Raw genomic sequence first — 23,571 nt, 5'->3', positions numbered from 1 at the left:
TCGTTGTAAATTTGGTCCCTCGTTTAGTTCTGAAATTTTGTTGTGTACCTTGAAACACTTCGATTTCATGTAAATATCCAAATTCTTCGGCTTTTCGAAAGACCCACAGTCTTCGATTATCAGTTGTGTGTAACTTTCCATTTATAATAACAACGGTAATAATTGGAATATCATCTAGTGAAACTGATCCGGTTAACAGTTCATCCAATGTTTCCCCTATCAATGTATCACTGTAAGGTGTGTGTAGACCCCACCTGTTTGAAATAGAGTCCTGTGAATAGAAAATTTCTGATGGTTTTAATCTGATCATTTCCGAATACGTCGACTGACCAAAAACGTTTCCTGCTTCCTTGTACGATAGCTTACGAATTCTGATAACATTATTTTATGATTTTATCAATTTGATATCAACTCAACGATATATAAATGTATACTTTGACCTTTAATGGTTTACTTTTATAAATTGTGACTTGCATGGAGAGTTGTCTCATTGTCACTTATACCACATCTTCTTATATCTATGTAACTAAACAAAATCAAGAAAAGGTCCAAATGCGTCTTTCAACAAGATGTAGATGTATACTACGAAAGACCGTTGTTGACATCGCTAATTTCATCTTTAATATCATCAATACCGCATATAACCTTTATACCGAATGTTCTTATCTCTCTTCAATTATCATTTCTACCATGAATCTCTCTACCCCCTCCCCAAACACGCCTCCCCCTATTACCTCATGACTTTATACCTTAAGAAATATACACCCTTAATACCTCAACTTCTTAAGACTTTGAATCACTATTCCAATTCATAATATCTCACCCCTTATCGTACTGTAATTATCTCTAACACCATGAACCAGGCTACTCCGACACAAACTATTGCTTTTGATCTCATTTGTGTACTTAAACTAACCAACAAATTTGCAGAAATGAAGGTTTCGGTAAAAGAGAAATATACGTAGACCATTTTGACCCAAGATTCGCTTGTCTATGCGTTTGCATTAAAAATTTAGGATTAATTTAATGCGCTCCATATATTTAGTATACTAATTGATTGATTGATTGATTGTTGGTTGCTTAACGTCCAGTGGCAAATGTATACTAATTGAAGATTTCCAGAAAACCAGGGGTTGTTTTTAGACTACCTCTATTCGAAGGTCAGTTTTTTTCCTAGAATATTTTAAAGGTATGCTGAAAAAAATGGCATGTAGAAAGCTGATACATGTACAAACAGGATGTACCTGGTTTCTATGAAGTTAAACTTAAAGTAAGACCAGACACAAGTTGTTTCCTTTTTCCTTTTTCCTTTTTCGATATTCAAATTTTGAAAAATATTACGTCCAAACTGAATTTTTTTTTTCCCTCAAAATTTTTTTCACAAATTTTTTTTTCCTAAAATTTTTTTACCTTAAAAAAAAATTTTTTTTTCAAATTTCCTTATTCGGTTTCTATTTCCTTATTCGATTTTCATTTCCTTATTTGTTTTCTATTTCCTTTTTTGATTTTCATTTCTTTATTTGGTTTCTTTTTCGTTATTTCTTTATTCGGTTTCTTTTTCGTTATTTCTTTATTCGGTTTCTTTTTCGTTATTCGGTTTCTATTTCCTTATTCGATTTTCATTTCCTTATTTGGTTCCTATTTCCTTTTTCGATTTTCATTTTCTTATTCGTTTTCTATTTCCTTTTTCGATTTTCATTTCCTTATTCAGTTTCTATTTCCTTTTTTGATTTTCATTTCCTTATTCGGTTTCTTTTTCCTTATTCGGTTTCTATTTCCTTATTCGTTTTTCATTTCCTTATTCGGTTTCTATTTCCTTTTTCGATTTTCATTTCCTTATTCGGTTTCTATTTCCTTTTTCGATTTTCATTTCCTTATTCGTTTTCTTTTTCCTTTTTTGATTTTCATTTCCTTATTCAGTTTCTTTTTCCTTATTCGGTTTCTATTTCCTTATTCGATTTTCATTTCCTTATTCGGTTTCTTTTTCCTTATTCGATTTTTATTTCCTTATTCGGTTTCTTTTTCCTTTTTCAATTTTCATTTACTTATTCAGTTTCTATTTCCTTATTCGATTTTCATTTCCTTATTCGGTTTCCTTTTTCCTTTTTCGATATTCAAATTTTGAAAATATTACAAGTCCAAACTGAATTTTTTTTTTCCCTCAAAATTTTGTTCACAAATTTTTTTTCCTAAAATTTTTTTTCCTTAAAAAAATTTTTTTTTTTCAAATTTTTTTTCACAATTTTTTTTTCCTCAAAATTTTTTTTTTTTATCAAATTTTTTTTTCCTCAAAAAAATTTTCCTCAAATTTTTTTTCCCTCATTTTTTTCATTTCCTTATTCGTTTTCTATTTCCTTTTTCGATTTTCATTTCCTTATTCGGTTTCTATTTCCTTTTTTGATTTTCATTTCCTTATTCGGTTTCTTTTCCTTATTCGGTTTCTTTTCCTTATTTGGTTTCTATTTCCTTATTCGATTTTCATTTCCTTATTCGGTTTCTTTTTCCTTTTTCGATTTTCATTTCCTTATTCGTTTTCTATTTCCTTTTTCGATTTTCATTTCCTTATTCGGTTTCTTTTTCCTTATTCGGTTTCTATTTCCTTATTCGATTTTCATTTCCTTATTCGGTTTCTTATTCGGTTTCTATTTCCTTTTTCGATTTTCATTTCCTTATTCGTTTTCTATTTCCTTTTTCGATTTTCATTTCCTTATTCGGTTTCTTTTTCGTTATTCGTTTTCTATTTCCTTATTCGATTTTCATTTCCTTATTCGGTTTCTATTTCCTTTTTTGATTTTCATTTTCTTATTCGTTTTCTATTTCCTTTTTCTATTTTCATTTCCTTATTCGGTTTCTTTTTCGTTATTCGGTTTCTATTTCCTTATTCGATTTTCATTTCCTTATTCGGTTTCTATTTCCTTTTTCGATTTTCATTTCCTTATTCGGTTTTTATTTTCTTTTTTGATTTTCATTTCCTTATTCGGTTTCTTTTTCCTTATTCGGTTTCTATTTCCTTATTCGATTTTCATTTCCTTATTCGGTTTCTATTTCCTTTTTCGATTTTCATTTCCTTATTCGGTTTCTATTTCCTTTTTCGATTTTCATTTCCTTATTCGTTTTCTATTTCCTTTTTTGATTTTCATTTCCTTATTCAGTTTCTTTTTCCTTATTCGGTTTCTATTTCCTTATTCGATTTTCATTTCCTTATTCGGTTTCTTTTTCCTTATTCAATTTTATTATTCGGTTTCTTTTTCCTTTTTCAATTTTCATTTCCTTATTCAGTTTCTATTTCCTTATTCGATTTTCATTTCCTTATTCGGTTTTCTTTTTCCTTTTTCGATATTCAAATTTTGAAAATATTACTAGTCCAAACTGAATTTTTTTTTCCCTCAAAATTTTTTTCACAAATTTTTTTTTCCTCAAATTTTTTTTTCCTAAATTTTTTTTTTTCAAATTTTTTTTCACAAAATTTTTTTTCCTCAAAATTTTTTTTTCCTCAAATTTTTATTTCCTCATTTTTTTCGTTTCCTTATTCGTTTTTCATTTCCTTATTCGGTTACTTTTTCCTTATTCGGTTTCTATTTCCTTATTTGGATTTCTATTTCCTTATTCGGTTTGCGGGAGAAAATCGTTTCGTAGTGCCGGGACACTACAACTACCATGGCATGCAGTCGTTTTGTATACTCATTTTTCAATTATATTTGTACAAAACAATTAACAAGGGTTAGTACCATGTAATTTTCAGTATGTTTTTATCAATTTAATATTGAGTTGATATCAATTACGACACAATTTGTCCACTACGAAACGGTTTTGTAAACTACTAAACTCATCAAAATGTCCACTAAGTAGCATGAGACTAACTCATCAAAATGTCCACTAAGTAGCATGAGACTGAGTTGTTTCTTCGTATGTAAAGTACTGTCTAATACCGCAGTCCCACTAGGCCACGATCGCACTACGATCTGTGAAAAAAAATGCAAATGTTGATGATCGTAGTACGATCGTGTAGATCGTAGTAAGGTCGTATCACGGTCGTGGTGAGGTCTTCAAGATCGTAATGAGCGTGGACAACTTTGAACATGTTAAAAACAATCGTGTTGCGGTCGTGGTGAAATCAGGTCGTAGTAGAAGCGTAGTGAGAGCGCGCTAAGGTCACAGTAAGATCGCAAAGGTCGCTGTACCATCGTAGTGAGAGCGTGATTCTATTTGGAGAGAATGTGCTACGATCTCACAGCGACGTTATTACGACATCACTACGACCATCACGTTCTCACGGCGACTACACCACGTTTACACCACGCTGTTCAAGACCATAGTATGATTCTAACACGCCCTTGTCGTACTCACCACGCTCTTCTTACGACCTGACTACGTGCATACTACGACCATCATTCTCGTTGTCATTTTCACATAAAATATATTAAATCTCTCCAGATTTTGTTTGTATGTGATTAGGACTTCTTGTCTATTTCTCTAACGGCTCAACCATGCTTCTCGTTTCTATCTAGATTAGACCGTTGGTTTTATACTAGTAATTTGTTGGGCCCTTTATAACTTGCTGTTCGGTGTGAGCCCAAGCTCCGTGTTGGACACCGTACCTTGGCCAATAAAGGTTTACTTTTATAAATTGTTCAGTACTTGGATAGAGAGTTGTCTCAAACGCACTCATACCACATATTCCTATATCTGTTGACACATCTGTGTCATCTCTGGTATCGTTCACTAAAATATCGTCATTTGAGTTTTATGGACCAGCAATAGGTTGTAACTTGGGTTGGATTGGTCGGTCCGACATCTCTGCTGGATCAGGATTTGTTACTATTTGAGCTCCCTCTGCCTCTACATCAACCCCTACCACCACGCCCACCTGTTCTAGTAAATTTTTGCGGCATGACTGTATTGTTTCCGCGAAATCTACGTATTAATCAGAAATAGAAGGAATGGAACTGTATTGATATGGAACACGATGTTGACGTTATTGCTGAGAACGTAGTAAGATCGCGGTATGAGCGTAGTATAATCGTGGTAAGAACGTGCTATAATCGCAGTAGAAGCGTGGTAAGATCGTGTAGCAATCGGATAACTCGTGGTATTATGGTCGTAGTGAGAACACGATGAGCGTAGAAAGATCTTGATAAGCGTAGTGAGGTCACAGAATAAGCGCGGTGAGAACGTATTATAATCGTAGCGGGATCGTTGTAGAAGTGAAATGAAGACGTAGTAGCATCGTGAAAGCAACGGAAATTTACATTTTCATGCCGCTCATACCGCGACCTCACCACGATCTGAATTTATTTTAGATCGCGGTGAGCGTGGTGGGATCGTGGTCTAGTGGGACTGGGGCTTAATCTTTATCGTTTAAAAATGGTTCTCCAATTCAGAAAAAATGAGATCTTTATAGTATACAATGAAAAACGACCTGGAAAGTCTATAAGAGACATTAAAATGATATAAGATGTGCATTTAGAAGCTGTTTCGTAAGAACAAATTTCCCCTACGAAACAATACATGGTAGATTATGAAATACCAGCCGGTATTCCCGATTTCGGTATTAATACATGCCCCGTTTTTTTACTTCTTTTACAGAAGCGACAAATAACAACTTGAGTAGCCAGGTCAATAATTTCCTATATATAGATCGGAATTCCTTCTAGATATTAAGACTCTGATTAATATGGTTAGGGACATTTTTTCAGGAACTTTATCTATACTATTAAACGAGAAGACCTCATTTTTGGTGTCGCTTCTCTTCTTTCCACAATAAATTAATCAACACGCCTCCGTGTCCTATATGTACAGTGCATAGTCGCATTTGTCATCCATTCATATGATTATTCAGATTGAGTTATTTTAGGAGAAAAACGAGAAAAAAGGCATCTGGGTATTGTCCCGTCATTGTACGAAATTTTAAGTCATATTAGACTTCCGGTTTGCGTTTTTCTGTATACTTTGAACATACATATACTACGAATAAAGTGTATTTTTAGAATTTGATCTGCTATCATTTTCAAGTTTAGTATCCACGGCAGTCACAGAGTTTATTAAATAGAGAGGGTCTGTTACTATATCAATGATCACCATGGATCGATTAGTAAACTTAGAATTGAAAGTAAATACGCTTTATTTTTACAGTAATGAATGTTCATAATATACAGATAAGCGCTAAAATTATTCATGTGAACTTTTGATACTTTTTCTGAAATTCTCCAGTCATTAAATCTTTTACAAAATTCATTGATTACAAAAAAAAAAAGATGTGGTATGATTGCCATGTTGAGACAACTCTCCACAAGAGACAAAAATGACACAGAAATTACTAAATTAAACGATACTTACCTTGGTTAAAGTTGAAGTTTAATTTGAATTCTATGTAGTCATAGAATCACTGAAGTGATCAGATGAGAAGCACTGCGCAACCGCAACCTCAGTCTTTAAAGATACAAATTTTTTGATGATAAAGCCAAGTGGTACTCTACCAATAGCATATATATATAAGCCCTATCAACTACACAGCTGTAGGGAGGGTGGTGGCATCTGATCACTTCAGTGATTCTATGACTACATAGAATTCAAATTAAACTTCAACTTTAACCAAGGTAAGTATCGTTTAATTTAGTAATTCTATTACGTCATATCACTTCCGCCATCAGATGAGATTTTAAAGCACACTCAAAAAATTTTCAATAGTAACTTTTATATATATAAATGTAAACAAATCAGTTATTCAACACATTTACATCAAAACTATTAGAATTTATAATTCTCTTGTTATAGAAAGTTGCAAAAGTATTCACATTTGTCCAACCCGCTTTACTCATAATATCAGCTAAAGAAACATTGTACAGTTTAGCTTTAGACGTAGCTGCAGATCTCACTGAATGAGCACTAAATTGTCGAGTGTCTATACCCGATTTTTGCAAAATTACTTTAATCCAACGGGAAATAGTGCTGCAAGTAACTGCTTTATGCGGCTTAATGTAACTGATAAGCAACTGCTTAGTGTGAACACGCAAAATTTTAGTACGTTTAATGTATTCTTTCAAAACAGTATATACACACAACCTCCTATCTGGAGGAAAAGCTCTCAGTTTGACATCTGGATTCTTATATCCTGGTCTAGACTGTTTTAATAAAACATCTAAATGAAAAACAAATTCATCCCTCAATTTTTCCATACAGTCAACACTTAAAAACTTCAGTGTTTGTACACGAGTAGCATTTGTTAATGCTATCAACATAACGAGCTTCAACGTTACTTCTTGTAAAGTTAACATATTTACAGGTGAAAGCTTTCTCAAGTAGTTCAAAACTAATGATACATCCCATACACAAATTTTCTTAGATTTTGTAGGTCTAAGATTATAAACTCCTTTCATGAATCTGACTACTAAAGGATGTGCTCCTACAAGGACATTATCTATCACTAAACCTAGTGCAGAAAGAGCAGATCTTGCTGTATTTATGGAACTGTAGCCAAGACCATTTTCATATAAAATAGTCAAATAATCAAGCACTATATTTATAGAAATTTGAACTTCACTAATTTTCCTTTCACGACAGTAAGAAAACCACTTTTTGACAAATACTTTGTACTGTTTTTTAGTGCTTTTTCTCCAAGAGCATAACATGATGCTGGCAGTTTTTGTCGAAATTCCTCTGTCAATAAACTGTTTCCTGATACATGACATATCATTAGATTCAATGTTTTGTTCAATGGATGGACAGTGTCTTTGTAAGGAAGAGTCAGTAGATCTTTCCTTGCTATAACCAGTATGGGTGTATCGATTTACATCTGCATCACCAGAGTAAACCATGCTTGAGTCGGCCATAACGGCGCTACTAAAATAACTGTTGTCTTGTCTTTCAAGATCTTCTGTACACATCTGCCTAGTAAACTGAAAGGAGGAAATAAATAGCATTTAAAGTCACTCCAGTCTATAGAAAAAGCATCTATAAAACTAGCATCAGGGTCAGGTTTCCATGAACAAAACCTTTTCAATTGTGAGTTTAGGCGAGATGCAAATAAATCAATTTGGGGGTCACCCCACAGTTCACATATATCACAAAAAATGTCTTTGTTTAACTGCCATTCAACTTGATCATTGAACTTTCTAGATTCAGCATCAGCAATAGTATTTTCAGTTCCAGCAATGTGGCTAGCAGTGAGCCACACATTGTGTTTCTTTGCCCAAAACCAAATAGATTTTGCAATAGTGTTACAACATATTGACTTAATTCCACCCATTTTATTGACATAGCTTACTGCTGTAGTATTGTCAGTTAATATTTTCACATGTGTAAAACATTTTAATTGAGATTCAAATGATTTCAAACCATACAAAATTGCTAGTAATTCTAAATAATTTATATGATATTTTTGTTCATCAGGGGTCCATCTACCTCCTGTTTTGTTGTCAATAAGTACTGCTCCCCAGCCAGAGAGTGAAGCATCAGTTTGTAAAATAATTTGTGGATTAACTCTGTCCAAAACTCTGGACTGTGTATAAATATTACATGACCACCAAATAATTTCTTTTTTCATTTTATCAGTTATTTCCATATTGACATCAAAATTGCCCTTAGCCATCTTTAAGGCATGTATTTTTTCTATTCCAATATCTCTATAATACAGTTGACCATAATCAACAGCAGAAAAACTTGAGATTATCAAGCCTATATAACTAGCAACTTCTCTTATTTTAGAGATTTGTTTTGAAAGTAATTTTTGACTTTCTTCATGTATCATTTCTTTTTTGTCTAGTGTTAAAGTGACAATCATTTTTTCAGAGTCTATCAAAAACCCTAAAAATTGAATTTTCTTTGTAGGTATAAGAACAGATTTTTTCTCATGTACTATGAATCCCAAATCAGATACCAATTTCACAGTATCTTGGATATTTAGACTACACTCTACAATTGTATCGCCTATCAATAAAGAATCATCAATATAACCTATATTGATATGACCTGATCTGCGGAGTGTAGCATATACCACTTTCATAAGTTTTGTGAATAAACGTGGTGCACTTGCCAACCCATTTGGTAAGCAAGTATATTGATAAATAGAACCTTTCCAAATAAATCTCAAATATTTTTGATATTGCTCATCAATGGGCACTGAATAATAAGCATGGCGCAGATCGACACTAGCCATGTAACAGTTTTGTTTTATCAAATGCAATGCCATTTCAAAAGTGTCCATTTTAAAATGGTGATACTCTACATGTTCATTTAACTTTTTTAAATTTAGTATCATCCGATATTCACCATTCTTTTTTGGTGTCACAAATATTGGTGAAATATATTCTCCTTCATAGATTTTACCTTTTCAATTACTTTAATATTCAGTAAATTTTGAATTTCTGCATCTATTATTCTAGTATTATTATCATTTGCTACTATGTTTCTAATAGTTGCTTGATTTTGAATAGGATGTATACCATCAATAAACTCAATGGGACATTTATGAGCAATATCTAAAATATTACTGTCTGAAGTAATTTCTTCCCATTTATTTATATAATTTTTCAATCTACCTGCTACAAAATTTATACTCACAACATCAGGTTTTAATATCTGTATTTGTTGTGAGTCCACCTGGAGTTTTTTGATTCTCCAGTCTTATCTGAACCTGCACGAGATGCTCTACCACGGCCGATACCTCTACCACGGCCTGTGCCTCTACCAGAGATCCTAAAATACCAAGGTCTACGACCGCCTCTATTAAAGCCACTGTTGAAACCACCCCTTCCTCGGATTTTATTTGATATTCTACTACACTTGCCAATATCATCAACAGTTTTGACCACATCACCACCAAATAGGTTTTTATCATAAGGGACTGTAGCATTCAGCAAATGTCCATATTCACCAATGATATCATACTTCATGAGAGTTCTTCTCATCAAGCATACTAATCTGTTAGCATGCCCCATCAGAGCGAGTGAATCCATACGGTCGTCTAACATATTACTATGCTCAGTACACTCCTCTTTCTCTAACATTAAATCTAGTTTATTAATAACTTTAGCCATGACAGTAGCTGTCTTCACAACTACAGACTGAATAGTTTTCATTTTGTTATCGACTGTTTTAGTCTCGGGACTTAAAATATCCCAAATAACCTGGTCAGTTTGAACAGTAACGAGACTGTCACAATTTTGTGGTCTCTGAAGTTTCTCATCTTTCATGAGATCTGAAAATCTCTCAGAAGAAATCCCATTTCTAAAAATATCAGTTATATTATTAGCCAACTGTTCATTAATAGATGGTGCATACTTTTCACCAGACCTAAATTTTTTGCTCATGCTAGCAAATCTTGTCTCTTCACAAGAGTCAGATTTTTGTTTCTTACTCGGGGGTTCATCCCTTTTTTCATTATCTGCTTGGACCTCGTCACAAGCGTCATCATAACAATCAGAATCGTTTTGATTTTCATCATCATATTGATATTCATCATCATAAAGAGCGTCTATTCTCTTGTGCATGTTATCAACCCTACTGTTGGTTTTTACTTGTTCAGATCTTATCTGCTTCAATATATCTAGCATTTCATTGTTATTATTAGCGTCACCACTGACACTACTAGTACTAGACTTTGCTTTAGAAGTGGACGGCGTACTCGAGGAAGGGGGCTTCCCCTGAGAAGCAGACTTGGACGAAGCCTTAGAAGTTTTCGACCTTGTTTTAGCCTCCTTTGGTTTATCAAAGAGTAAAGCATCTTCATCCTCTAATCTTAAATAGTCATCGTCTACACTTGATGCCTTCTTATCAGGCGTTTTCTCTGATTTCTTATCACGAGACTGTATCATGGCGTCCGCCATATTTGTTTACAGAATAGTAATCTCAAACCCACACGAGAATGAAAATAATTTCTATAAAAAATTATAAACCAGATTTAATCACATTAAATCTTCAATAAATTTATTAATTGACTTCCTCGAAGTCATATAATTAAATAACAAATCAATTTTCAAGGTTGCAATACGAGGTTACTAACACACGTCAGTCCTCAACGAAAGTTGACAGTACACTGAGGTTGCGGTTGCGCAGTGCTTCTCATCTGATGGCGGAAGTGATATGACGTAATAGAATTAACAATTATAGGTTACCGTACGGCCTTCAACAAAGAACAAAGCCCATACCGCATACTCAGCTTCAAAAGGTCCCGAAATGACAATGTAAAACTATGCAAACGAGAAAACTAGCGGCCTTATTTATGTACAAAAAATGAACGAAAAACAAATACAAACGACAACCACTGAATTACAGGCTCCTTACTTAAATAAATGTTCATAACATACTAAATGTATGTTCATATTGAAATTGATAGAAAACCAAAAATTGGGAACTTTGGAAATAAAGGTGGAGGGTAAAAAAAAACATTTTCCTGTCCCCAATAACCTATGACTTATGATACTTTTGCTGAAATTCTCCAGTCATTCTGTATTTAACAAAATTCTTCCAAAAACACTTTACATACTGATACTTTAAACTACGCTCTGAATGCCCGCGATTTCGCGGGTGTGTTCTAGTATAAATAAAAAGAGAATAGGATATAGCAATTATCGTTATTAAGTGATGAAAACATCGGGTTACTCAATGAAATATGACTTATAGTGGAGGGGGCATTAAGTTTTGCTAGCCTTGTCCGTGTGTATGTCTGTACGTCAAGAAATTAGTTTTCGTCCTTTTATCTCGAGTTTGCCTCAACAAAATGTTATGAAACTTATACACAATCCGTATTACAACAAAATACATATTACATTTGATTTTGATGGCGTCATTTATACCATTCTAGGGTTATGCGCCTTAACAAATAAAAAAAAAATACTGAATTTTCGTTTCCGTTTTCTTACCTAAGTTTGCCCGACACCAAAATCAAGACATATACAAAATAAATTTGCAGCAAAAGAAACAGCGTCTAAAACTTTATTGCTGTTCTTCATCTTGACAAAATACAGTGAGATCTTCAACACAGAGAAATCATTCTCGTCTCAATAAAAGTTGCAAGACAGCCCTAGCACCGGTTTGAGCAGAATTGTAAGTCAATATCGTCACAGTTGTACGTGACATAGAAGACACACAGATTTGAGGCAATACGAACAATTTAATATGAACAGCTGACAAAGAAAGACTAACAAATCTGTCATAGATTGTCCGACAATTTTACTTATACATTAATATAAAACGAGACACATTTAAAGTGAAATACAGGGTAAGTTACTAGAGGTTGTATATATATATATATAATCCCTCAAAAATGAAGTTTTATATGGTATGTATATATGATTAACCAAGTGTGTTCCGTCCTGCCTGTCGATTTGTCCATAGATCTGTAAAGTACTAGTAGTTACATTATGTAGGTGGTCTTTTTACCGAGCACAGAAAAAAAATCCATCATTTTTACCGCGCTGAAGTACGTCCATTGTTCATTTTTCATTATTCAAAATTTAATAATGAATAATGAAATAGTTCACTATTCACTATTCAATGTAAATGAAATAGTTTAGGATATTTGGATGATATATTGGCTCTAAATAATGACGACTTCAGTATGTATACTAAAGAAATTTATCCTGTAGAACTTACTTTAAATAAAGCTAATGATAACAATGACCACTGCCCTTTCCTCGATCTTGATATCTATATCATAAACGGGAAGCTTAATACAAAAATTTATGATAAAAGAGATGATTTTTCATTTCCTATTGTTAATTATCCATTTTTAGATGGTGACGTTCCCTTGTCACCATCTTATGGTGTTTATATATCTCAACTTGTACGATTCGCTCGTGTATGTAACAATGTATTAGATTTTAGCGAGAGAAATTTATGTATTACTGAAAAATTATTACACCAGGGTTTTCGATATCACAAACTGGTCAAAACATTTACTAAATTTTATCACCGGTATAAGGAAATAATTCGTAAATATAACTCAACATGCAGACATCTTATACGTTCAGGTATTTCACATCCAAAATTTTATGGAAATATTCTTTATAAAGCACAAAAATGTCAGTATTCTCCTCAGAAACTAACAAAACCTTTAAATAGACTTATTAAAAGGGGATATAGTTACGATACTGTTGTCAGGTCATTAAAGATTGCATATTTTGGCTTTAACATTGATTCACTGATAGGGTCTTTGCATCGGAACTAAACACATTTACTTCTAAAAAAAACAGTTGTTGGCATGACACGGGTTATGTTCTTCTCATATATTTTATGATAGTATGATACTAAACCCCTAACGGGAGGGATTGTACCTGATATTCATATGATGAAGACATAATCTTTCAATCAGTTTAATTGAGGTCTGGAGCTGGCATGTCAGTTAACTGCTAGTAGTCTGTTGTTATTTATGTATTATTGTCATTTTATTTATTTTCTTTTGTTACATCTTTTGACATCAGACTCGGACTTCTCTTGAACTGAATTTTAATGTGCGTATTGTTATTCTTTTACTTTTCTACATTGGCTAGAGGTATAGGGGGAGGGTTGAGATCTCATAAACATGTTTAACCCCGCCGCAATTTTGCGCCTGTCCCAAGTCAGGAGCCTCTGGCCTTTGTTAGTCTTGTATGATTTTAAATTTTAGTTTCTTGTGTATAATTCGGAGTTTAGTATGACGTCCATTATCACTGTACTATTATGCATATTTTAGGGGCCAGCTGAAGGACACCTACGGGTGCGGGAATTCTCGCTACATTGAAGACCCATTGGTTGCCTTCGGCTGTTGTTTGCTCTATGGTCGGGTGGTTGTCGCTTTGACATATTCACCATTTCCTTTCTCAATTTTAGGTTTCATTATTCAAGTTGGAGCGGTGAATAGTGAAATAAAATTTAAAAAAAAAATAACTGACACTATAGCTAAGTTCCGTATTTCTAAATTCGTCATTTTGGTGTTATCAAACGAACATTCAAATTATTATAAGAAAAAAATAAAAACACTCTGTAAATCTTTTATTTTATTTATTTATTTAGTTTAGGAGGATAAACTAATGGCTTTTCCTTAACTATTTTTAACAGAAATTAAAATTGAGAATGGAAATGGGAATGTGCCAAAGAGACAACAACCCGACCATAGAAAAAAAAAACAACAGCAGAAAGTCACCAACAGGTCTTCAATGTAGCGGGAAATTCCCGCACCCAGAGGCGTCCTTCAGCTGGCCCCTAAACAAATATATACTAGTTCAGTGATAATGAACGCCATACTAATTCCATGTATGGACAACCTTAATACCAAAACATATATATCAAAATACTCTACGTTGTCTTTTTTTATTTCCCCTGGACCTTTGCTATTTTTCATCCTCTGATTAAAGATATAACAAGTTGGTCGTGCAGCAATGACCTTTCGAGGGGTTACGGTGGACTTAAATACCAAAACACGCGTGAAAAATTAAGAAATAGCCAATTTTGAATAATGAAATGGATATTTTGAATAATGGAATGGACTGCTGTGACCCTTCAGCCCGTTATTGCAGATAAACCTTATACCTCATTCGAAAACTTACTAAGAATGGAACAAAAGGTATATAGTCAATATGTTTCGCAACGCATATTAGAGGAGTACCGACGGACATTTAAGTATGTGCCTGTCCCATGTCAGGAGCCTGTAATTCAGTGGTTGTCGTTTGTTTATGTGTTACATATTTGTTTTTCGTTCATTTTTTTTTTACATAAAAAAGGCCGTTAGTTTTCTCGTTTGAATTGTTTTACATTGTCTAATCGGGGCCTATTATAGCTGACTATGCGGTATGGGCTTTGCTCATTGTTGAAGGCCGTACGGTGACCTATAGTTGTTACTGTCTGTGTCTTTTTGGTCTTTTGCGGATAGTTGTCTCATTGGCAATCATACCGCATCTTCTTTTTTATATATTAATATCGAAATACGCGTGAACATTGAGAACTAGCTTATTTGGAATAATGGAACGGACTGCTGCAATCCGTCAGCTCCTAATTCAGGAAAAAAAATATACACCAAATTAAAGCTTATTGATAGAGGAATACATTGAGAATAAACGATATGTGCCGCAATGACAATTAGCTGGATTGCGGAGGCCTAAATACAAAAATACGCGTGAAAATTAAGAAATAGCAAATTTTTAATAATGAAATGGATATTTTGAATAATGAAATGGACTGCTGTGACCCTTCAGCCCGTAAGTACAGATAAACATTAGCTTATACCTCACTCGAATGCTTATTAAGAATGGAACAAAAGGTATATAGTCAATATGTTCCGCATCGCATATTAGAGGAGTACCGACGGACTTAATATCGAAATACGCGTGAACATTGAGAAATAACTTAATTTCAATAATGGAATAGACTACTGCAAATCGTTTTATGACCCCTTCAAGCTGTTGTTAATTCTCGTTGACCACGAATTTAAGCCCTTATATAAGTTGAATATTTGTCTTTATGTAGTATAGAATTTTATCAATAAAACGACATCAAAGATTCATCAAAGATGTAATTTAATATATGATATATAAAACAAAAACAAATACTGATCACTCCAGTGACATTTAGAAATATAAATAGAAATATTTATGAAAAGCCAAAAAAGAAATGTACAGTGAAAACCTACCGCTTAGGACCGCTTAAATGATGTTGAGACCCCCGGTCTTTCAATGTCCTAAATTTGACGAAATAATAGACTCTGTAATATATAAAACTTATACCAAATGGATGTAGATACACACGTGATTAAAAAGGAACTTGGGTTCTGGGTATTGTATTTATGTTAAAGAGCAACTTTGAACCTTTGTGGTGGCCAGACGTGCCCGGATCTCAGAAAAATATCTAAGCTTTCGGGTCGATCCGGCCCCATGTCGATCCGGCCCATATGTAAAGTCGATCCGGCCCCAATAAAAAATATATTTATAAGGAATAAAAATAAAGATATATATTAATTGTAATTCATAAATATTTCTGATTTCTTTTAATTATAATGTAAAAGGTGTACGGTGTACGGTAAAAAAAAAAAGGCCTTTGAAAAATATTTTCTTTAGATGAGCATACAAAAAGGGTTCTGATCTTCTATCTACAATATACTAGAAGTAAAAAAAATATGAAAGTTTTACCTTAGTGAAAGATGATGATGTCGGAATCGTTATATTTTTGTGTTTCGCCAACTTGAAATGTCTTTGATTGTCTATGTAATGAAATAACTCAAGTGATATTTGCATGGATGGCACGATTAACTATTCGATACATGGGTGTAAAATGGCAACTTCATTCCTCTTGTGTTTGTGTTACTTCCACTTTTTATCAAAATGTGGGATCTGCTTATTGATTTGTGCACAACCCGAAGACTAAATCTCCAGCCCGAGGTAGATAAATTGACTTTAAATGCGCAATGCATACTGCTATTACAAAAATTTCATGCTACTACAATCGATATCAACGGTTCAAGGTACTCAGATTAATTATCTTTAATATATTTTTTCCGGAATGGTTACTATTTTGCTGAAAAGTAAGGTATTTATTTCCGGAAACGTAGACTTTTTTTTGCGGAAACGTAGACTTTTTTTTGGGGAAACGTAAAACGCCGACTGTAATCCAATACGTCTTTTATCTTGTGTTATAACAAATAGCTACATACACAACGGTACAGGCCGATCCCCAAGCTGATACATACAAATTGTGTTTTTCTTTTTTAAAAGTTCTTAAAATTCTCAAATTGAGAAATGTTAGATTTGCCTAGTCCTTTCTATAAAAGAGAAGACAGAATGCGTTTGTTTTTATATCACAATGGCTTTTCCTTGTGTGTTATGGGACCAACATGTGCATTTAGTGTCATTGGTTTGTTATTTTCTTGCAATAAAGAATAATGGATACTCATATTACTTGTTTTTTTTTTTATCTACACACAACTATTCCAAGTATTGTCAATTTTAAGAAAAAATAAATTGACTATATTCGTCTCGATATTACAAATATCAATAAATCTTGAATATAAGCCTCTGATGTTACCTGAAAAAAAATACAATTAATTACTAGTCTATAAACACCAAACACCAAACACCAAACAAAAGATCAAACTACAAAGACCTTGTTGATAACGTAACTTTAATTAATCAGGATTTGATTGAATTAAGTGATTACGATTGGCATTACCTTAGTTGACAATCATCAGACAATTATTGAATAAACAAACCAATTATAGACTAATGATTTGGTTAAGGTAGCACAATACAAAGATTTTTTTACTTCCAATCACTAACCTTTGAAATGCTGTAACTTTCTTATGAATGCATAGAAAATAATAAAAGAGGTATATATAGATAGATTAAAGGTTAATCTTTTAAATAAATGCAATATTTTTATTATGCAATCATTATGTAATCAATTATTATGTAATTAGTGGCAAAATCTAGGTAAGTTCAATTGAATGAATTTAGCTCTATCATCTCTTTAACTATACAGAAAATTTTAACGAAATCTTAATCAACACATCATGGGCTTCAAAAGGGTGTCTCAGATTGTCTCTATGGTATTCTATTCTCTCATAAATCTCTAATTAGTGTAAACATTCTGACCACATTAAAGAAGATAATGTTTGATTAGGTGTAAAATTTGTTCTATACATTCTATCTGAAATCTGAGACACCTTTTTGTAGATAATGGCCATAGGAACAACATATAATAAAATCAACCCTCTAGGGATACCTATGCAGAAGCTAATTTCATTTGAAAGTGGAAATTTGGTGAAAAATATTTTAGACACAGTTAACATTATAATTGGTTACATAATTGTTACATAATACTAACATTGCATTAATTTGAAAGTGTAATCTGTTAGCTATCCAAAACTACCACTTTTATAAATTTTCAAGCATTATTAAGAAAGTTACAGCATTTTAAAACTTGGGAGTTGGAGTTATAAAATCTTTGTATTGTGCTACCTTAAACAAGACATTAATGATGAGTTAAATTTTTACGGTTCCATTGGACTGTAAATATTTATTTAGCTACTCTGTGTGAGAAGTAAATAAAATAAAAATCGCCATGACATTCAAAGTCAACTTTGAAAATATCTTCACATTTTAAAATATCATTGGAGCTGCTGTACAAATAGACAACAATAACTATAGTTCAAAGCCACTAACAACTAATAAAAAAATCATGCATCTAAGACTAAACTAACACTCAGTTTCGTATCGATTTAAAATAGTTCTTTAACTGGTACTTCAATACTTCGTTTACCTGTTGTGATCCATCATCGACACTTTTGCAAATTCCGTTTATACAGTTCAAATTTGTCACAAATTCCTCCATATAGTGAATATAGTTTATTCATATTTTATTATGGGGCCGGATCGACTTGTGGCCGGATCGACGTGGGCCGGAACGACTTTGGCCGGATCGACTTGGGGCCGGATTGACTTGGGGCCGGATCGGTTTGGGGCCGGAACGACCGGATACCATATCTAAGTGGGAAATAGCCTAGGTCAATACCTTTGAAATGACCTAGGTCCGGTTCAGAACTTTGATGTAGGGATATGCCGAGTAGTACCGAATGTGTGGTTAATACGGGAAATTACGTTAAGGGTCACCTTTAAACCGAGCTCTGTGGTGGCCAGACGGGCCCGGATCCCCAAGAAATATTTCAGTGGGAAATAGCTTAATATGTCAATACCTTTGAAAGGGATTGATACAAGCTATTTCCCACTTAAATATTTTTCTGGGATCCGGGACCGTCTGACCACCGTATTTAAAAAGAAACCGAATACGGAAACAGAAACCAGATAAGGAAATGAATTTAAAATAAGGAAAAAGAAACCGAATAAGGAAACAGAAATGAAAAAAGGAAATGAAAATCAAATAAGGAAATAGAAACCGAAAAAGGAAATGAAAAAGGAAAAAGGAAAAAGAAACCGAATAAGGAAATGAAAATCTAATAAGGAAAAAGAAACCGAATAAGGAAATGAAAATCGAAAAAGGAAATAGAAAACAAATAAGGAAATGAAAATCGAAAAAGGAAATAGAAACCGAATAAGGAAATGAAAATCGAATAAGGAAATAGAAACCGAATAAGGAAAAAGAAACCAAATAAGGAAATGAAAATAAAAAAAGGAAATAGAAACCGAATAAGGAAATGAAAATCGAAAAAGGAAATAGAAAACGAATAAGGAAATGAAATCAACAAAGAAATAGAAACCGAATAAGGAAATGAAAATCGAAAAAGGAAATAGAAAACGAATAAGGAAACGAAAAAAATGAGGAAAAAAAATTTGAGGAAAAATTTTTGAGGAAAAAAAAATTTTGAGGAAAAAAAATTTTGTGAAAAAATTTTTTTAAGAAAAAAAAAATTTTGAGGAAAAAAAATTTTGTGAAAATTTTTTTTTAAGGAAAAAAAAATTTTAGGAAAAAAAAATTTGTGAAAAAAATTTTGAGGGAAAAAAAAATTCAGTTTGGACTTGTTATATTTTCAAAATTTGAATATCGAAAAAGGAAAAAGGAAACCGAATAAGGAAATGAAAATCGAATAAGGAAATAGAAACTGAATAAGGAAATGAAAATTGAAAAAGGAAAAAGAAACCGAATAAGGAAATGAAAATTGAATAAGGAAAAAGAAACCGAATAAGGAAATAAAAAGTGAATAAGGAAACGGAAACGGAATAAGGAAAAAGAAACCGAATAAGGAAATGAAAATTGAAAAAGGAGATAGAAACCAAATAAGGAAAAAGAAACCGAATAAGGAAATGAAAATCAAAAAAGGAAATAGAAACTGAATAAAGAAATGAAAATCGAAAAAGGAAATAGAAAACGAATAAGGAAATGAAAATCGAAAAAGGAAATGGAAATCGAATAAGGAAATGAAAATCGAAAAAGGAAATAGAAACCGAATAAGGAAATGAAAATCGAATAAGGAAAAGGAAACCGAATAAGGAAAAAGAAACCGAATAAGGAAATGAAAATCAAAAAAGGAAATAGAAACTGAATAAAGAAATGAAAATCGAAAAAGGAAATAGAAAACGAATAAGGAAATGAAAATCGAAAAAGGAAATAGAAATCAAATAAGGAAATGAAAATCGAAAAAGGAAAAAGAAACCGAATAAGGAAATGAAAATCAAAAAAGGAAATAGAAACCGAATAAGGAAATGAAAATCGAAAAAGGAAATTGAAAACGAATAAGGAAATGAAATCGAATAAGGAAATAGAAACAGAATAAGGAAATGAAAATCGAAAAAGGAAATAGAAAACGAATAAGGAAACGAAAAATATGAGGAAAATATTTTTGAGGAAAAAATATTTGAGGGAAAAAAAAATTTGAGGAAAAAAAATTTTGAGGAAAAAAAAATTTGTGAAAAAAAAATTTGAAAAAAAAATTTTAGGAAAAAAAAATTTGTGAAAAAAATTTTGAGGGAAAAAAAAAATTCAGTTTGGACTTGTAATATTTTTCAAAATTTGAATATCGAAAAAGGAAAAAGGAAAAAGGAAACAACTTGTGTCTGGTTAAAGTAAGATATTTAGAAAGCTGTAAAAAGCAAAATTCGGTTGAACAGAAAGGGATTTTTAATTGGTGGTCTGACGCCTTTATGCTACTGCGTAAACATGCAAAACATGCAAAACCCATACTGCAAAGTAAGTCAAATAAGGCAAGTACTCGATCATTACTTTTCAATGTAATTTATAGATAAAAATTTTGTCAGTTTCACTTTATACAGAATGTCATTTTCTATTTATAATCATACACTATCTTCAAAATTTGCAACGAATTTCTTTAAAAACTATATTTATTCAATGTAAAGTTTGTGTTTTAAAAATAGATTTAAAAAATTCTTAAAATAGATATTAGATTTCCTATTTCATGTGCTTATCGTTGTTTTTTATTTATCTTATACAGTGTGTTATAGTGACTCGAATGCGTAATATGCCTTTTTTTGGTGAGAAAGATGATATGCAAGGTAATGGCTTAACTATTGTAAATGATAACAAAAATGTTTTAAAAGAATTTTGGTAGACACTACCGTTTGGTTGTTGTTTATTTGACGCAAAATTTGTATGCCACGTAACATAGCATAGTTTTTATTCATATATATATGAAGATCAAAAAATTTGCGAAAGCAAATTTACAGATCTAACATTGTTGGGTTGATGTTTAGACAAGTTGTATATACATGCCTTATATATCATGTACTGTAGTACGACGCTAGATTAAAACTGACGAGGAAAGGTAAAGCCACCGAAAGCTTTGTTTTTTGTGGTCGTGTGGTCTAGCGGGACGGTACAGTGCAGGCGATTTGGTGTCACGATATCTCAGTAGCATATGGGTTCGAATCCCGGCGAGGGAAGAACAAAAAATTTGCGAAAGCAAATTTACAGATCTAACATTGTTGGGTTGATGTTTAGACGAGTTGTATATATATATATATATATATATAATCAGTTCAGGGTAAGTGCATGCGCTCAATATTTGTGTCATTATATTTGGTTCGTTGTGTTCTTGTATTTAGTATGTCTAACTACATTAGTAAAGGCCTACTTCTAGAAGGTGCAAGCATGTTAAGTATACAATGCAAAGGACACATTTCGAGTTCGTTGCATATATCCGTCAAAAACTTTAGTCTTTGTGAACATATTTCGTGCATTTAGGTTCCAGTCATCGTCACTTCCTTCCTATCTTAATTGAGCGGTTGAAAAAATATAACGCTGTATTGCGCGAATTATTTGGCAAATCAAATGTGCTTATCGTTGTTTTTTATTTATCTTATACAGTGTGTTATAGTGACTCGAATGCGTAATATGCCTTTTTTTTTGTGAGAAAGATGATATGCAAGGTAATGGCTTAACTATTGTAAATGATAACAAAAATGTTTTAAAAGAATTTTGGTAGACACTACCGTTTGGTTGTTGTTTATTTGACGCAAAATTTGTATGCCACGTAACATAGCATAGTTTTTATTCATATATATATGAAGATCAAAAAATTTGCGAAAGCAAATTTACAGATCTAACATTGTTGGGTTGATGTTTAGACAAGTTGTATATACATAATGTACACAGCCATGTATCACCATCATTGCTGGTAATCCGGTGGATAAATCTGTTGTAGAGTTGTCACTGACTCAGACGTACTTATAAATATAATTATTTTCTGTGACAGTATCTTACATTAATTTGTAGGATCCTTTATTATAGATAATTGAGCTGATCTGTAACAATAACATCTCCATACCTTTTATATCATGTACTGTAGTACGACGCTAAATTAAAACTGATGAGGAAAGGTAACATACAGCCACCGAAAGCTTTATTTTTTGTGAAGCCCAGGTGGTCGTGTGGTCTAGCGGGACGGCTCCAGTGCAGGCGATTTGGTGTCACGATATCTCAGTAGCATGGGTTCGAATCCCGGCGAGGGAAGAACAAAAAATTTTGCGAAAGCAAATTTACAGATCTAACATTGTTGGGTTGATGTTTAGACTAGTTGTATATACATAATGTACACAGCCATGTATCACCATCATTGCTGGTGATCCGGTGGATAAATCTGTTGTAGAGTTGTCACTGACTCAGACGTACTTATAAATATAATTATTTTCTGTGACTGTATCCTACATTAATTTGTAGGATCCTTTACTATAGATAATTGAGCTGATCTGTAACAATAACATCTCCATGCCTTTTATATCATGTACTGTAGTACGACGCTAGATTAAAACTGACGAGGAAAGGTAACATACAGCCACCGAAAGCTTTCTTTTTTGTGAAGCCCAGGTGGTCGTGTGGTCTAGCGGGACGGCTACAGTACAGGCGATTTGGTGTCACGATATCTCAGTAGCATGGGTTCGAATCCCGGCGAGGGAAGAACAAAAAATTGGCGAAAGCAAATTTACAGATCTAACATTGTTGGGTTGATGTTTAGACTAGTTGTATATACATAATGTACACAGCCATGTATCACCATCATTGCTGGTGATCCGGTGGATAAATCTGTTGTAGAGTTGTCACTGACTCAGACGTACTTATAAATATAATTATTTTCTGTGACTGTATCTTACATTAATTTGTAGGATCCTTTACTATAGATAATTGAGCTGATCTGTAACAATAACATCTCCATGCCTTATATATCATGTACTGTAGTACGACGCTAGATTAAAACTGACGAGGAAAGGTAAAGCCACCGAAAGCTTTGTTTTTTGTGGTCGTGTGGTCTAGCGGGACGGTACAGTGCAGGCGATTTGGTGTCACGATATCTCAGTAGCATATGGGTTCGAATCCCGGCGAGGGAAGAACAAAAAATTTGCGAAAGCAAATTTACAGATCTAACATTGTTGGGTTGATGTTTAGACGAGTTGTATATATATATATATATAATCAGTTCAGGGTAAGTGCATGCGCTCAATATTTGTGTCATTATATTTGGTTCGTTGTGTTCTTGTATTTAGTATGTCTAACTACATTAGTAAAGGCCTACTTCTAGAAGGTGCAAGCATGTTAAGTATACAATGCAAAGGACACATTTCGAGTTCGTTGCATATATCCGTCAAAAACTTTAGTCTTTGTGAACATATTTCGTGCATTTAGGTTCCAGTCATCGTCACTTCC

The 23,571-nt window shown here is 32.9% G+C and overlaps 1 protein-coding gene across 1 annotated transcript; it reads right to left on the bottom strand.

Moving 5' to 3' along the window:
• Positions 1–6,674: 6,674 nt before the first annotated feature.
• Positions 6,675–11,099, bottom strand: LOC143082730 (uncharacterized). The gene is made up of 2 exons (XM_076258561.1): positions 9,559–11,099; positions 6,675–7,895 (listed from the first exon to the last, which is right to left on the bottom strand). Exon 1 carries the CDS (start codon positions 10,821–10,823, stop codon positions 9,570–9,572), a length of 1,254 nt encoding a protein of 417 aa, XP_076114676.1. The 5' UTR covers positions 10,824–11,099; the 3' UTR covers positions 6,675–7,895; positions 9,559–9,569.
• Positions 11,100–23,571: the final 12,472 nt, after the last annotated feature.

Source organism: Mytilus galloprovincialis, chromosome 7, assembly GCF_965363235.1.
Source record: "Mytilus galloprovincialis chromosome 7, xbMytGall1.hap1.1, whole genome shotgun sequence".
NCBI classification, from domain to species: domain Eukaryota; kingdom Metazoa; phylum Mollusca; class Bivalvia; order Mytilida; family Mytilidae; genus Mytilus; species Mytilus galloprovincialis.
Note: the sequence above shows the minus strand (reverse complement) of the source record. Positions and strands in the feature narration are given on the sequence as shown.

Excerpts from the sequence above, each read along its gene's own strand:
- LOC143082730 (XM_076258561.1), bottom strand. The coding sequence starts at position 10,823 with ATGGCGGACGCCATGATACAGTCTCGTGATAAGAAATCAGAGAAAACG.